Source organism: Alligator sinensis, unplaced genomic scaffold (assembly GCF_000455745.1).
Source record: "Alligator sinensis unplaced genomic scaffold, ASM45574v1 scaffold771_1, whole genome shotgun sequence".
Classification (NCBI taxonomy): domain Eukaryota; kingdom Metazoa; phylum Chordata; order Crocodylia; family Alligatoridae; genus Alligator; species Alligator sinensis.
Window position 1 is genome coordinate 57,448 of NW_005842911.1, and position 16,494 is coordinate 73,941.

The 16,494-nt window shown below is 50.7% G+C and overlaps 2 protein-coding genes across 2 annotated transcripts in view; one reads left to right on the plus strand and one right to left on the minus strand.

The window, feature by feature from the left end:
* Positions 1–6: 6 nt before the first annotated feature.
* Positions 7–1,604, minus strand: LOC102386547 (natural killer cell receptor 2B4). Its single transcript, XM_025192309.1, has 3 exons — positions 1,469–1,604; positions 823–1,137; positions 7–743 (listed from the first exon to the last, which is right to left on the minus strand). The coding sequence occupies exons 1-3, from the start codon at positions 1,524–1,526 to the stop codon at positions 406–408; spliced, it is 711 nt and encodes a 236-aa protein (XP_025048094.1). The 5' UTR covers positions 1,527–1,604; the 3' UTR covers positions 7–405.
* A 5,203-nt stretch (positions 1,605–6,807) lies between these two features.
* LOC102386795 (natural killer cell receptor 2B4-like) overlaps positions 6,808–16,494 on the plus strand; it is a 12,984-nt gene continuing 3,297 nt past the window's right edge. Inside the window, exons 1-6 of the mRNA XM_025192304.1 lie at positions 6,808–6,843; positions 8,872–8,965; positions 10,570–10,986; positions 11,077–11,373; positions 15,128–15,232; positions 16,387–16,460. Coding sequence (XP_025048089.1) covers positions 6,808–6,843; positions 8,872–8,965; positions 10,570–10,986; positions 11,077–11,373; positions 15,128–15,232; positions 16,387–16,460 — 1,023 coding nt within the window. The remainder of the gene's footprint in view (positions 6,844–8,871; positions 8,966–10,569; positions 10,987–11,076; positions 11,374–15,127; positions 15,233–16,386; positions 16,461–16,494) is intronic.

Sequence of the window (16,494 nt, forward strand, 5' to 3'; positions counted from 1 at the left end):
CCACTGCTCTGGCGCACGGCTTTGCTGCATCTATCTGGGCTTGGTGTGTGCAGGGGGAGGGGGAGGCAGGACGTGCTTGAGCGTTGCCCTTGGGCGGCTGGGAGAGGGTGTAGACCTGCAATGAGTCTCCCTACTTCCAGGCAGACCAGTCAGCATCCCTGGTTCTGGGGCAGCCCACCCAGGGGGACTGCCCCAGTGCTGGGGAAATGGTGCTCCCAGCTCTGCGGCTTCCCACTAGGTTCCCCAAGGCCAGAGATCCAGCCCCACTAGTCTGCCAGGCTCTCAGATGAACCAGACCAGGATGGAGGCTGGGGCAGCTAGAGCGTCCTCAGGGATGCTAGGCCCCTTCCTCTGGTTTCATTCAGGTCAGGCTCACAAACCAGCTCCACAGGACCCAGGAAGATGCTAAACATCCCTGTCCCCACTCGTATGTCTGGTGCAAAGGGGGCACTTACCTGTGTAGTTGCACAGCGGTTTGACATCGATGGTGGCCATGCCCCAGCTGATGGCATTGCTGACATTGCAGTGATAGAAGGTGTTGTTGCCGCTTTTAGTGATCTCCAGCTGCAGATCGGCTTGATGCTCTTGGAGCCAATGGTCCTCTGGGGCTGGGCTGGAAGATACGCCTCGAGACCAGCTGTAGGTGACCCAGTCAGCTTTGGGCACCAAGCAGGACAGGGTAACGTAGCACCATCCACGCTCTTGGGAAGTAGATGCCTTGATCTTGGGCTGCTGGACACGGTCTGGAAGGAGAAGTCCCAGTGAGAGGGTCCGGGTGCCCCAGGGGTGAACACGGGGGGAAAGGGGCACCCCCAAACTCACCAAGCACAAACAGACGAAAATTACTGGTGACTTTAGAGCCGTTTGTCAGCTTCAGGTCCATGATGTAGAGGCCACTTTCTTTCTCCGTGACCGAGTTAATCTGCAGTGAGAGATTCCCAGGGTGGAAAGAGACTCTGTCAGCAAAGGGCAGAAAGGGACTGGCCGAGGTCCTGTTCTGTTCGTATTTGAGGATCCAGTAGGTCTGTGAACTGCGTTTCAATATCCAGTTGACTGTCACCCAGGACAACAGCCATGTGTTGGGCTGCAGCTGAACCGTGTCCCCAACAGCAGCCACCACTTTTACTTCTTGACAACCTGGGGGTTCAGAAGGGCAAGGGGGAGAGAAGGGTTAGCAGACTCTTCAGCTCCTGAGAGAAATACCGGCTGCCACACACTTCTCTCGGGTGCAAAGGGCACTTAGAGGCAAGCCGTGTCTTGCATTTTCTAGAGAACAAGTAGAAAAGATGCATCTCTCTGTAAGCTCCTGCTGCTTTTTGATAATCTTCATCCTAGCCCAGGGCTCCCCTCTGCAAAGCACGGCACAAACACGGCTCCCAAAGACAGTCTCTGCTTCAAAGCCCCCCCTCTCCCATGCCTGAGCCCGCCCCAGGCTGCACCCAGGGAAGAGCAGCCCCTTGTCACTCACCTCCAGCTTGGAGGAGCAGAAGGAGGGAGAGCAGGAGGGGTCCGAGAGCCCCCTTCATCCTGGCTGAGCTGCGCAGAGCAGGTGAGTGCAGACCAGGCGGTGGAGAGCAAGGTTAAGCGGCCAGGCTGAAGAAGTCAGATCAAGAAATGATGAATAAGGAGGAACTAGGCTTAGTTCCCTCTTGAGGGTTCAATCCTGCAGGTCCTGAGCACCCCACAAGTGCAGGCAACCCTGCATAAAGCAGGGGAGTGGTGGTTTGAGCGGGGCTGGGTTGTGGCTCCGTCACCCAGCAGCAGAGGAAGTGTGAGAAGAGGCCCAGGGCAGTGTGACCAGATGCTGGGTCTCCCTTCCAGCACCCTCAGGCCCCGATCCTGCTGGGGCTTGGGAAAACCCTGACTCAGAGGTGCCACGTGCAGCATAGAAACCCCCTCCCAATGCAGCCTGCTAGCACTTTCTCCTGGTCCCTTCGTGGTTGCACAATGGGGAATGGGCAGAGAAGTGCAATGACAGGGCGAAACTGCATGCAGCAAATATCTTTACTGGAAATTTGCTGCACAGGAATAAGGAAGAGGGCAGATTGGGGGATGGAAGAGGTTAAAGGAGGACAGGGTGGTTAATACTGCTATCCCCAGGCAGCTAAGTCAGGATCCATAGGGCTGCCCACCCTTTCCCACTCTTTTGCTTTGCTCCATGCTGGGACAGGAGCCAGCCTCAGCCCCGGCATAGCCAAGAGCTTTCTGCGCTGAGCTAGTGCAGGACAGGCTATTTCTGTTGTTGTTACCTGTGTGACAGCCCCGGGGCCAGGTCGGCCACTGTCACAAAGGCACTGATTGCACCTGATGCATGAGATAAACACGGACCCTGGGGCTGATCTTACATCAAAGTGCCACTGCGTGTGCCTGCCAATACAGTGAGGATGAGGTATGTACCAGCCATGGGATGTCCAAAATCCCCCCACCCAGGCCCACATGCCCCGCTGGCTCGAAGAAGTCAATCTTGCTCAGCCAGCTGAACTGTCTCAGCGTTTCCAGGATCCCAGGGCTGTAATCCAAACTGGTTCCTGTGTGCACAGGGAAGCTGCGGGTTGGCATCCTAGTGAAACTGCCAGGAGGATTCCCCATCCCCTGGCTCACTGACCTGAAATGCCCCTTGTTACCCCCAACAGATGTGCTGCCCCATGACACTTGTCTGCTAAGTGCTGAGCAGTTGGGCTGAGACTGCTTCCCATGACTGCACGGCTGCAATACCGTGACACTGAAACCATGCAAGGAGGCATGCTCACTTCTAATATTTTTTTTAAACTAATTCTGTTTCCAGGCCAAATCTGTTCTGAATTAAGTTCCAAATTGGTGCCAGTTTATGTGGTGCTACCACCAGCCTGTCTCATCCCTCCCAGGCTCTTCACCCTGGGGCTTCGGATACTTCCATAATCCATGGCAGGCTCCTGCAAGCAAGCTCCAAGCCTGGAGGCCTTGGGGTTCAGATGCCGCCTCATCTAGCTTGCACTGAGCCAGAAGGAGGAAGCTAGAGGAGAGCCTCACAGCAATCCCTCATCACTATAAACTGTGTAGCCAAAATACTTGCCTTGAAGGCATTTGTAGACTCTTGCAGGGCTGCCCACCCACGGTGCAAGGGACAGGCCTCTACCCTCAACTACAGCTTACAATCATAGGATCATAGAAAATGAGGGTGTGAACAGGCCTCAGGAGGTCACATCTAGTCCCACCCCCTGCTCAAAGCAAGATCAGCCCCAGCTGCATCATCCCAACCAAAGCTTTGTCTAGCTGGGTCTTAAACACCTCCAAGGATGGAGACTTCACAACCTATCTGGGTAACCTATTCCAGTGCTTCACCACCCTCCTAGTGAGAAATTTTTTCCTAATATCTAACCTAAACGAACCTGTGTTGCTGCAGCTGGAGCCCATTGCTCCTTGTTCTGCCATCTGCCACCACTGAGATCAGTGCAGGTCCATCCTCTTTGCAACCACCCTGCAGGGAGTTAAAGGCTGCTATTAAATTCCCCCCTCATCTTCTCTTTTGCAGACTAAATAAGCCTAGTGCCCTCAGCCTCTCCTCACAAGTCATGTCCCCCAACCCCTGAACCATTTTTATTGCCCTCCACTGGACTCTTTCCATCTTGTCCACATCTCTCCTGTAGTGGGGGGCCCAAAACTGGACAGAGGACTCCAGATGTGGCGTCCCCAGTGCCGAACAGAGGGAAGAATCACTTCCATGACCTGCTGGCGACACTCCTACCAATGCAGCCCAGGATGCCTTTAGCCTTCTTGGCAACAAGGGCACACTGGTGACTCATATCCATCTTCTTGCCCACTGTCACCCCAGGTCCTTTTCTGCAGAGCTGCTGCCCAGCCAGTCGGTCCCCAGCCTGTACTGGTGTGTGGGATTGTTCCCTCCTAAATGCAGGACTTTGCACTTGTCCTTGTTGAACCTCATGAGATTCCTTTTGGCCCAGTCCCCTGATTTGTCTAGGTCACTGAATCCTATCCCTACACCAAGTCATTCAGGGCTGAGCAGGAGGATATCTCCCCTGCCAGATCTGTGAAACCACCTGGGCCAAAAACTATTATCACGGTATCTCCCCTCCCCATCATCATGTTATCTCCCCTGTTCCCAGCAGCTGGTGCAGCATGTGTGTGCATCTTTGGCACATCACGGCCTGGAGGGCAAAACAGGGGCCTGGAGCTCTGCCACTGCCGTACTGTGGGACTCTAGCCCTTGGTTTCCCTGTCTGTGTAATGGGATGAGCTCATTGCTGCAGACCCTACAGATTTGGAAGGTACTTCCTTCTTCTGGTTCTAGCTGGCAGCTCTCAGCATCTGCCATGTGTCACATCCCACAAGGAAGTGTGGAACACCTCAAAGATGGGGTGGGAGGCTTCTGTAATATGTGTGGGGATTGATTCCTCTTATGCTGTGGCTGTGCGCTAGGTTGTTTCATTTGCCTGGCGGGACAAGTCAAGGGTTAACTTTCCCACTGTGCTTTAAAAAAAAGCCTCTCAAGGTGGCCAGAAGTGCGACAGAGGTGCTTTGAAATAAAATACACTTGCTTTGAGATCTGCAGTCGAAAAGCCTCATGTCCGAGCGCGCAAGGGGAAGGTGATGTGCTCACTTCCCAGTTCTTTGCAGGTCTCCCCTGCTCCCTGCTACCTAGATCACACTCAAACCAGCTTGTCTTCATCGCAGACAGGCAGGGGAGTGGGGGAAGGTTCGACACCCAAGGTTTCCCCCACGGGGCAGAAAGGTTGGGGTTGCAGTGAGAAACGACAGGGCGCCTTGCAGAGAAACCACGGCAAGCAGAGGAAGTGGTGGGCTGGCTCAGAAGCGACTGCTGCATCAGATCAATTCGCTGTTCTCTGGACACCGACAAGATCTTGAAAACCAAGAGACCTTCCCACCATTAACTGCAGCTCTGGACCCAGATCATGTTTCCCCTGTGCCTTCTGCTCCTCTTGACAGCCTCTGTGTTCAGCAGTGAAGGTAAGAGGGGGAGACATTATTGGAAGGCAAGTTATAGCCACTGCTGGGGTGATGAGGCATCCTCAGGTCATGGGGGATGAGATGCTCTCCAAACAAACATTGCCTGTTCACATCCACCCCTGATGGGTGATGGTGTCATGAGGTGGTTGGGTCTCAGTCTAGTCCCAAAGCGACATGCATTCATGGCTCTAAACCTGCAACTGGCCCTCATCGTGCCATCACAAAGCGAAGCAGGGCTGAGAAAGCAAGCAGAGGCTCTGCTCTTGGAGCATCAGGGTGGGTCAGTACTATGGTGCAGGTCACCTGGCAGCTTCGTTTTTTACTCCAAATGAGTCATTAAGCATTTGAAATAATTGCTGAGAGGTCCCTTTGCAAAGGGCAAATTGTAGGGATTGATGAGTCCCCACCACTGCACAGGCTTGCACAGGGAATATAGCAGGGCAGTGTGGTGTTATAGCCTAATAGTCCAGCAAATCTATGAGATTTTGGTTTTTTGGGGGGTTCTCTCTGTTTTTTCTGGGGATCTCCCTCATTGGGCCCACTGTACAGCTAGCAGAGATGTCAGACAGAGAATTGAACCCTTCCCGAGTCTCACTCTCTGCTTCTGGATATCAGCAGAGCTCAGGGACTTCTGCAAACTATTTAGGCTCCTTAATTTTGGATGGAACAAGGCTGGGCCAAGGCCATGCTGAAACCTGCCGCTGCCCACATCTCCAAGAGCAGAGCTCCGCTGCCAGCCTGCATGAACTGCAAACAGAAGTCACAACCTGTGACACCCAGTGCTGGAGCCTGTGAGCTGTTGGCACCAGGGTTTTCACAGCTTCATGGATGAATAAAGAGGTGTCAGCTGTAGTCGCAGGGTTGTCACAGATGCACTGAGAGCGGTGTTGGGGATCATCATCTTTTTGTGTCTGTACACCATGTTTGACTATTTTGTTACGCATGCCTGTACTCATTTATTGTACTTTGCAAGGTCTTTCCTCGTACGTGTGCCCCTGAGCAGTGGGCATGCCAGCAGCTCTGAGGCTGTATACCACAGTGGCATAATCCACTTCTTCTTTAGTTCCTTGGAACGTCTGACTCTGGTACACAGGCAGTTAAGACACCACCACCTTTGACTTGGTTCATCAGCTCCGGTGGTAAAGACTTGGCCACTGGATTATCCATTTTTCCATTGTCAGATATTTTCTTCGACCTCTTGTTCCACATCCATAGTCGCATCTCCTTGGGTGTGGCATTGAGAGGTTGGGTGCTGGTGAGGAAGCTCCCGTGTGACTTCAGACCTTTGTACACTGCAGGATGGTGGTACAGCGGGTATCTTGCATCTTCCATTTGTCTCAATCCTTCTGTCCTCCTGGCCACTGCTCTTTTGATGTCATGCAGAGCGATGCCAGCCAGCGGATACGCACTGTTTAGGCTGGCAGGCTTCAGGCATCCTGCGATGCATCAGCAGCTATCGCTCAGAAAGGGGCCCAGGCGTTTAGCATATGTGGATCCCTTCCATACAGGGCATGCATACTCGGCAGAGAAGTTGAGAGCCCGAGCAGTGGTTGGGAGGGTTGAGGGGCTAGCTCCCCATTTTGAGTTGGTGAGCTTATAATGTTGCTCCAAGTGCTCGCCTTTGCTTTTGTCTTCATGATGTGTTCTTTGCATGAGAGGGTTTGACCAAGGGTGGCTCCAGGTAAACTGGGTTTGGACAGTGGGATAAGGGGTCCTGGGCCACATCGTGTTGAGATGGAGGTTGGCCTCGTGTTTTTCTTGCATACTTGCATTTTTGCAGGGTTGGTTTTCAATGTAGCATGAGGCTAGGCCAACAAGGGCCTCACTTAGGGATTTCTCAAAATGGTCTTCAGCGATTTTGATGTTGGTGATAAAGAGGTGGGTTGAAATCTTTGAGGGGCCAAGTAGCTTTGGGCAACTGGGATGTACCCCTGGGCTCACCCTGGAGCCCCTAAGCTCCAGGCCCTCTCCCTGGCATCCTGCTGTGTATCTACTCCAGGGTCCATCATGGGAGCTCCAGTCTTTTAGGCTAAGGCAGCTCAGTTCTTAGAGGCTCTAGATTAAGATGCATCCTGGCAGGGGTCCCCATCGCATGGGTCTTAGGGAAAGCATTGCTTGTGGGACCTTCTGACGCTGTAGTGAGTCACAGAGCCCAGTCCCATACCACTGCAAGCAGTTAGTCTAACCCTGTCCTAGTCTATCACTTTGGCCACGTCATGGAGTATTGTTTCTTCTGGGCTCTCTGCAACCCTACTGCCTGCTTATCATGGGTGTTTCTAGGAGACCGGAGGCATTCAAGCCAACTTCCCCTGGCCATACTTTGTTTCCAGGTGGCTTTTAAAGAAACAGGCTAAATCTCTGACCAGAGCATGCAAAGCTTCTTCGGTCAGTAGAGGAAGCCCAGACCAGAGCGTGCAGAGCTGCTCAGAGCCAGCAGCAGGGCCAAAGCGTGCAGGTCCCTGAGCCACAGCCCAGCATGCTAGCACCAGAGCTGAGTCCTATGCAACCGAGGACGGAAAACCAAGGGTCTGTCTCACTGACCCACAGCAAGGGGGTGAACACAGGGCCTTTGACGCAGCTGTGAGGAGCTGCATGCACAAGAGCACACACCTGAGAGTGTCCTCGCACCCAGCTTCCAAACATGCTCTGTGCCGCCAGACCAGATAGAGCCCTAGTGAGGAAGCTCCTATCCCAGCATCTCTATTTAACCCAGCCTCAGCCCCAGACAGCAAGGGAGGAGGAAGCCAGCTTTGCAGACCCTGCATGGCCTACCCCTCGTCCGCTGTGCATTAGCACAGCCAGCTGCAAGCCACTGGCAGGCACCTGGCCACCCACACAGGAGGGAAGCTCAGCTGTCCAGATCAAAGGTCTCCTTATCTTCACACCTTTGCAAGAGCTGTGAGAGACCACCTGGGTGCGAACATGGAGGGGGGTGGGTGTGAATGAGGCTGCTTCTGAAGCAGAGGCAAGGAGCAGCTGACATGGCGCTATGCTACCCATCGCGGAGCTTCAGTGAGATGCGAGTCCAAGACGGACGGTTGTTCCTCAAGGAGTCGATCCTCCGAGCTCAAAGGGAGTCAGTCCCAATGCACACCAAGGGGGGCAGGAGTGCTAAAAATCTCCCCTGGCTCTGCAAAGGCATCCAGGAGGGCCCAAGGGCAAAAAAGGAGGCGTACAAACAGTGGAAGCAAGGGGCTATCACCAAGGAGGATTACACCTCCGTTGCTCATGACTGCAGGGAGGCTGTTAGGAAGGCCAAGGCAGAGATGGAGCTGGGGCTAGCGACCAGAATTAGGAATAACAAAAAGTCCTTTTTCAAATACATAAGAAGAAAGAGGAAGGCACCGGGTAATGTGTGGCCCCTACAGGACAGGCTTGGCAACCTGGTGATTGCAGCAAACGAAAAAGCTGATCTCTTCAGTGAATTCTTTGCCTCCATATTTCTGAGCAGGGATCGGGACATCTCCCCCACTGGGATTACGGATGGACCCAGGGGAGGCACCGCCATGCCTAGGGTCAGGGGTGACCTAGTTAGGGAACTTTTGGAGGGGCTGGAGATGTTTAAATCAGCTGGTCCAGATGCTCTTCACCCCAGAGTGCTGAGGGAATTGGTGGAGGTCATAGCGGGGCCCCTGGCACAATTTTATGAGCGCTCGTGGGGCTCTGGCCAGGTACCAGAGGACTGGAAAAGGGCCAATGTGGTCCCCATTTACAAGAAGGGGAGAAAGGAGGAACGGGGTAACTATAGGCCAGTTAGTCTCATCTTGGTCCTTGGGAAGACCTTTGAGAAAATGATCAAGGAGCACATCTGCACGGGCCCAGCAGGGGAGGTAATGCTCAGGGGCAACCAACACAGGTTCATTGAGAGCAGGTCCTGCCCGACTAACCTGGTTTCCTTTTACAAAGTCCTTGGATGAAGGAGTGCGGGTGGATGTTGTCTTCCTGGACTTCAAGAAGGCCTTTGACAAGGTTTCCCACTACGTTCTCTTAAAAAAACTTGGTGACTGCAGCATTAATGTCTACACAGTCAGGGGTGACAAATTGGCTGGATGGTCACACCCAGAGAGTGGTGGTGGATGGGTCATTTTCGACCTTGAGAGATGTGGGCAGTGGGGTCCTTCAGGGCTCATCCTGGGGCCTGTACTGTTCAACATCTTTATCAGCAATCTGGATGTGGGTGTGGAAAGCATGCTGTCCAGATTCACTGACAACACCAAGATGTGGGGCAAGGTGGGCACGCTGAAGGGGAGGGAGAGCATCTAGCTAGATCTAGAAAGGTTGCAGAGATGGGCGGATGAGAATAGGATGGAATTCGATGCAGACAAGCGCAAGGTGCTGCATCTAGGGAATAGGAACCAGCAACACACCTATAGTCTGGGAACACCCTTCTTGTCAGCATGGTGACAGAAAGGGATCTTGGAGTCATTGTTGATGAACATGAGGATGAACATGAGCCACCAATGTGAGGATGTGGTTAGTAAGGCTAGCTGCACCTTGTCGTGCATCTACAGATGCATCACAAGCAGGTCCAGGGAGGTGATCCTTCCCCTCTATGTGGCACTGGTCAGGCCACAGTTGGAGGACCTCCTCCAATTCTGGATGCCGCATGTCAAGAGGGATGTGGACAGCATTGAGAGGGTTCAGAGAAGGGCCATTCACATGGTCAAGGGGCAGTGGGGCAGGCCCTACAAAGAGACGCTGAAGGCTCCACAAGTGAAGGCTGAGAGGGGATCTGGTGGCCATTTACAAACTCACCAGGGGGGACCAGTGGGAATTGGGGGAGGCTCTGTTCCCTGGGCACCACCTGGGGTTACTAGGAATAATGGCCACAAATTGTTAGACAGCAGGTTCAGTCTGGACATCAGGAGACATTACTTTACAGTTAGGGCTGCCCGGTTCTGGAATGGGCTCCCAAGGGTGGTGGCGCTTTCTCCTAGACTTGGGGGTCTTCAAGAAGAGGCTGGACAGATATTTGGCTGGGGTGTTATGACCCCAGCACTCGTTCCTGCCCAGGGCAGGGGGTCGGACTTGATGATCTGTTTAGGTCCCTTTTGACCCTAAGCACTTTAAAACACCATCACACTGATGAGTGTGAACTCACTTGTTGCCCTCACTGATGGGCTCAGAGAAGCCAAATCCTAAGTGAGCCCAACTCCTGGCACCGCGGGGGTGATGGGCTCATAGAGTCCATCACAAAAACCCCTACCCCAAAGAGCCTGGGAGGGCCTCAGCTCACCAGGTTTGGGGTAATGGGCTTCAGAAAGGACATCTCCAGACACTTTCCAGTAGGACTGAGATCAGTTGAAACGGCTGGCAGGCTAGGAAATAGAGGGAAAGATGAACTATCTGTGGGGGATAGTGTCGGGAGAGGTGACAACTGCCTCCAAACAGGCAGACACAGGACTGTCCAGAGCAGGGAGGGAGGGCGGTGGGAAGCCCTTGTGCTGGGGCACTGTCAGGTTGGGTGGCTGCAGGGGTGCTACCCCCATCTCCTGGCTTGGGGCCAGGCTGGGGTTGTACCTGCTGGTGCTTTGTAGAGGGTCCCAGGTGGTCAATGCAGCATCTTCCCACAGCTGCATTTCAGCCCACCGCACATCCCTGCAGGAACATCCCTGCTACACCCCCGGTACCCAGCTGTGCACAGGGGTGCATTAACACCTTGCTCCCCCTTGCTCCCTGTCTTTTCCGAAGCACTAGGTTGTAAAGAAATGGAAGTGGCTGTGGTTACAAAGGAAAACGTGTGGTTAGTGCCAGAAAATCAATCGCTAGTTTGGGAAGAAATCACCTGGAGTATGAGACCCAGCTCTGGAGTGCAGTATCGGATTGTGACACTTGCTAAGAGGGACGGTCATGTGGAGCTCAACACAGACTCCCCACTAGGTAGGAGAGTCACCTTCCACCCTGGGAACCTCTCGCTGCAGATTGAGCTGGTTAACAAGTCGGACAGCGGTGTCTATTCCATACATGTGACATCTCCATCCGGCATTACCGATAACACCTGCTTCCGTGTGTCTGTGTTTGGTGAGTATCTGGGCCCTGCTTCCCCCCAGTCTCGCCCTCTCAGGGGCACCCACTGCCCTCAGCCCCTCTCACCAGGACTTCTCTTTCCAGACCGAGTCCAGCAGCCCAACCTCACAGTACTCTCTGCTCACGCAGAGCTCAGACAGTGCAACGTGACCCTGTCGTGCCAGGTGCAGGATGCTGACACAGTCGCTTACAGCTGGTCCCGAGGTGCATCCTGGAGCCCAGCCACAGGGGACCAGCAGCTCCCAGGGAATCAATCCCAGCTGCAGCTGAAGATCACTGAGGGCAGCAGTGACACCTTCTATCACTGCAACGCCAGCAATGCAGCCAGCTGGGGCACGGCCACCATCGATGTCAAAAGAGCATGCCACTTCCCAGCCACAGGTAAGTATCCCTTAGCAGACCAATGTGAGGGTTTATTTCCTTTAGCAACGTACAACAAGAACTGCCCAAGTGCATGGGACAGAACATACAGTGCCGGGGGCCCCTGGCCCAGGCTTTCCTAAAGCTGGTGCATTCGCTGGATTGGAGATGAAATCAGCTAGTTTGGAGAAGGCAGGGATCTTGTCCTGCCGCCCACATGCACTCTCTCATGGGACCCAGATCTTCACTGGGGTCAAACATCTTTGTTACATTTTCACTGCCCAGCTTGCCAATTTCTGAGACTGGCAGCAAAGCACTGAAAGGAGCCGTTCTCCTGGGACCTGATTATTAGTCGCACTTAAAATCATAGAAAATGAGGGTGGGAAGGGAGCTTAGGAGGTCACATCGAGCCCAACCCCCTGCTCCAAGCAGGACCAGCCCCAACTACATCATCCCAGCCAAGGCTTTGTTGAGCCAAGCCTTAAAAATCTCCAAAGACGGATACTCCACAACCTCTCTGGTTACCTGCTTCTGTGCTTTACTACCCTGCACGTGAGAATGTTCTTCCTAATATCCAACCTCAACTTCCCTTGCTGCAACCGGAGCCCATTGCTCCTTGTCCTGTCACCTGCCACCACTGAGATCAATTCAGATCCATTCTCTTTGGACCCACCCTGCAGGGAAGTGAAGACTGCTATTCAATCCCCTCTAAGCCTTCTCTTTTCCAGACTAAATAAGCCCAGGTCCCTCATCCTCTCCTCAGAAGTCAAGCCACTCAGGAAGGGGAAGTTGTCCTGGCCCTTAAGTTGGTGGAGTGGGGCTGGGGTTGCCACGTAAGCAAGAACCAGGGACTAGTTTGAAGGCTTTTCTGGCAAATATTTTATACCCCCCCCCCTCCCCTTCTTGTAGGAAGCAGATACTGGTTATAAAGACTTTTAATTTGGGCTAAACAAATCCACTTTCAAATGAAAACCAGGCTGGAATGAAACAGTTCCTGGTGGTTGGGGAATCTGAAGGAGCTGGGGGGACCTGAGCCGGGCAGGCACCACCAAGCAGACCATCCAGTGGACTGTATTTAGGGGCCAAGTGCAAGCCTTCATGATCAAAGCACCTCACAGCCCAAGCACACACAACACTTCTCTTGCCTGCCTGCAGTCAGCAGGGTCGGAGCGGTGTGGTAAGAGAGATCACAGGTTTCCTGTGCTAAGAGACATATTTAGCTGTGTTAGTCTGAAGTCAAGCAGAAGACAGGGTAGAACTGTACTTGATATATCTTCTTTGCTTTCTGAGTATCTATCTATCTATCTATCTATCTATCTATCTATCTATCTATCTATCTATCTATCTATCTATCTATCTATCTATCTATCTATCTATCTATCTATCTATCTATCTATCTATCTATCTATCTATCTATCTATCTATCTATCTATCTATCTATCTATCTATCTATCTATCTATCTATCTATCTATCTATCTATCTATCTATCTATCTATCTATCTATCTATCTATCTATCTACACACAGAGATATCCCTACATCTCTCTCCCTCTATCTATCTATCTTAGATAGATAGATAGATAGATATCATAAGCTTTTATGAGCTGAAGCTCACTTCATCAGCATCTGACATCTTGAGCTTCAGTGTTTGAAAGTTTGTGCTATGTATCTGCTTTGGTTAGTCTATAAGGAGCAACACTACACTGTGTCTTTCTGTGGTAATACATCCAGGCTGCTAGCAGCAAACAAACAGAAAAAAAAATGCATCTCTCTGCCCTTACCATCCCCCCAGCAGGGGAAAGGAAATGAGAAAGGTCAAGCCGTTTGCAAAAGATGCTCTTATTTATGCTGTATTATAGGGATAGCCCTTGAACTGAAGGTGGAGAATCTCCCTGGGGATTCTGCTATCAAGGGCTCAGGTTTGGGTTGCAGCAAGAGCACGTTTAGGTGTGATTCAAAGTCTCCTAGAATCACAGAAAATGAGGGCTGGAAGGGACCTCAGGAGGTCACATCTAGTCCAGCCCCCTGCTCAAAGCAGGACCAGCCCCAACTACATCATCCCAGCCAGGGCTTAGTTTAGCTGGGTCTTAAACACCTCCAAGGATGGAGACTGCACCATCTCTCTGGGGAACCTGTTCCAGTGCTTCACCACCCTCCTAGTGAGAAAGCTTTTTCTAATATCCAACCTAAACCTCCCTTGCTGCAACTGGAGCCCATTGCTCCTTGCTCTGTCATCTGCCACCACTGAGAACAGCCCAGCTCCATCCCCTTTGCGACCCTGCTGCAGGGAGTTGAAGGCTGCTATTAAATCCACTCCCCTTCTCTTCTCCGACTTCTCTTCCTTTCTTCTACTAATGTCAGTACACCTGTTCCAGGTGTAACATGTTGCTCACTGTGATGAAGGACATAGGAAGCATCTCTGAAACAAATGTAATTCCTCACTAACATAAAGCATTTTCCTATTAAAATCCCAAACAAAACTATGTACTAGAATATTTTGGAGAACTCGCTTTTCATGTTAAGCACCCACCTAAAATTATTATGAAGCATTAATAAAAGATGAACAGAAAAGCTGGAAAGAGACGATTTTAAAATATTTCCTTCTGATATGTAGCGCTCCTGCAAAATGAATTGTAAAAGAAATTCCACATTTTTTTAAGATTCTTCCCCTGGGGAATTCTGCATTTCTTTTCATTGCAGAATGAAAAGGACTGAAATTCCAGAATGCTTTTAATCTGATTTGATTTTCAACCATCTTAAACTTAAAAAAATATATTTTATATGTAGAAAGATGCTATTTCATTATGAAAAGTAATGTCAAAATGTTGCATTCCAGACAGACCAGGCTGTCAGGGAAGTGGGATTGGTGGCCCCAGAAACCTCCTCTTGTCCTGTGTTCCAGCACAAATGAACCATTCCACTTTCATTTCATTTCCTAAAAAACAACTTCATCAGCATTGGCACTTTTCCTCTAAGTGTAACGGTTTCAATGAAAAATTTCCAAGCAGGCCTAGTTCTAAGCAGGAAAAAGCCACATCAAGTGCAGGTATTAAGTCAACAGTTTGTGCTGTCAGTTCTCATTATTTTATTACGAGTCTTATGATATGAAGTGTCATTATTAAATCCCCAGTTCCTGGAGTCATGCAATTAGGTGATAAACTGAAGTAGATTGCGGGGGGGGGGGCACCCTTTGAGCTACAGGATTGTTTAAAAAGCCAGAAACTTTAAGCTAACTTTGAGGTAAAAAGACTGTTCCTACTTTTATCTGAGCCTAACCTGCACAAAATGAACTATTCCAACTATGAGATCTTACTACACACCTTCAGCTTTCTTGTAAAATATGAATTTTCAGTTCCACCTAGGAGAAATTTTACTATCTTTGCACTCTCCTTTTCCTGAAGAAGGATGCCTGTGCCCAAAAGCTTGCAAATAAAGGCATTTTTGTTTGCAAATATCTAGTTGGTCTAATACAAGATATCACCTCTGCCACCAGTTCTGATTCCTTTTGCCTGTAGACCAATATGACTAACACCTGGATACCTGAAGCTAAATTCATGGCAGTTAGGGCCCTGAGTCCTCAATTCTGTGCACAAGGGGTTGAGCAGGATTGGTATATTGGGTGTCATAACCACAAATCAGCTGATTGAGAAGCAGCTAACCCTTTGTAAACCCTTTGTCAATAGGATGGGAAGTGTGATAGTCAACAGGGTTTTGGAAATGCCCTGGAGGCTCTGCAGGCTAGTGATGCTTTGGTTTTTCACCCTATCTGCTACAGATATTTTTCAATCGCTGTTTTATTGGATTATCGGCGCTATAGCATGTGGCCTGGTGTTCCTGGCCATTGGTGTCATCATCCTGTGTAGATGTTGCAAAAAACAAGGTAAGGGCTTCAGGAGGAATCTCTTCTCTGGGACAAGGGCCTCCTTGAGGCCACGGCAGTGGGGCAGCATGACTGCAGATGGCTGCACACCCACCTTCCACCCACCCCAATGTCCTGGGCCCTCTGGGATGATTTCTTTTCATTCATTCCTGCCACATTGATTCTCCTGCTCATTTTGCCCTTTGTAGACAAATATGGAATAACTGAAAGGCCAAACTGTGCTCCCTGAATCCTCCTGGCCAGTCTGTTCCCTGATTAGTCTAGACTCCACCCTATATTGAGTCCTGCCCATGGAATGAATACAGCAAATATAACCAGAGACAGAGTTGGGGATGGGGCATTTCTACACCCACACAGCCTTGTTATACTGGGCAAGCATAGCAGTGGCAGGATATGGTCCACTTGGTCCCTGTACAGATGTCCACCTGCACTCTGAGATACTGGAGATGCACTGAGCATAACTATAAGGTGGAACATTTTAATGGTGAGATTAAGTAACCACGAGTACATACCTGGTGGATAAACCTGGGTAAATATCTTCAGAGAACTCTCATCCATGGAAAAGTGCCGGGTTATGGAAATCGTTCATGAAGGCAGGGCAAGTCTGGTGAATAATTCTGGGTGCAAAGAAAAGCGAAGAGTTTTACAAAAACAGAAACAAGTTTGGACTTTTCACCCCAACACCATGTTTTCAAAGCAAATTTATATCCAGTTAATTTTTTTTTAATTAAGCAAAAATGACATGGAACCCTGAAACCGACTTGCTATTTTGGGGTCAAACAAAATATTGCATCTGGCCCGAGATGAAATTTCTTTGTATTTGATTTTCATCTTGTTTCAATTAAATAGAAATGAAACGTTCAAGGTAAAAGCAAAGCGTTTGGACCACGTCAAATGCAAACCGTTCGACTGCCCCCAAATGGTTTGTTTTAAAGTGTTGTTCCTTGTGATTTTATCTCTGGCTGGAGCTGGGATCTGCTGTTTTCTTCCCTTGCCAGGGACCTGAAAATTGGTAAATTATAAGTGAAGTGGAAAAAAACCCATTTCTATTTAACTCTGTTTTGTTTATGCCCATTACATGGGGGTGAGCATCACCCGGGGAGCACAGGATGCAACGGGGCTTATTCAAACTGCCTTGCTCTGTTTCTTTACAGCTTCCAGCCGGCCAGGAGAGCGTCCCATCACCATCTATGATGAAGTGGATGAGACTTGCTTCTGCAGAAATTTGGTGAGTCCATAGAGGACCCCTTTGCTCTCCTCTC

Bases quoted from the DNA above. Each gene is read 5' to 3' on its own strand.
- LOC102386547 (XM_025192309.1), bottom strand. From the start codon at position 1,526: ATGAAGGGGGCTCTCGGACCCCTCCTGCTCTCCCTCCTTCTGCTCCTC. The intron at 1,138-1,468 runs GTGAGTGACAAG...CTGAACCCCCAG, and splicing joins TCTGCTCCTCCAAGCTGGAG to GTTGTCAAGAAGTAAAAGTG. The intron at 744-822 runs GTGAGTTTGGGG...TTCTCCTTCCAG, and splicing joins TTTTCGTCTGTTTGTGCTTG to ACCGTGTCCAGCAGCCCAAG.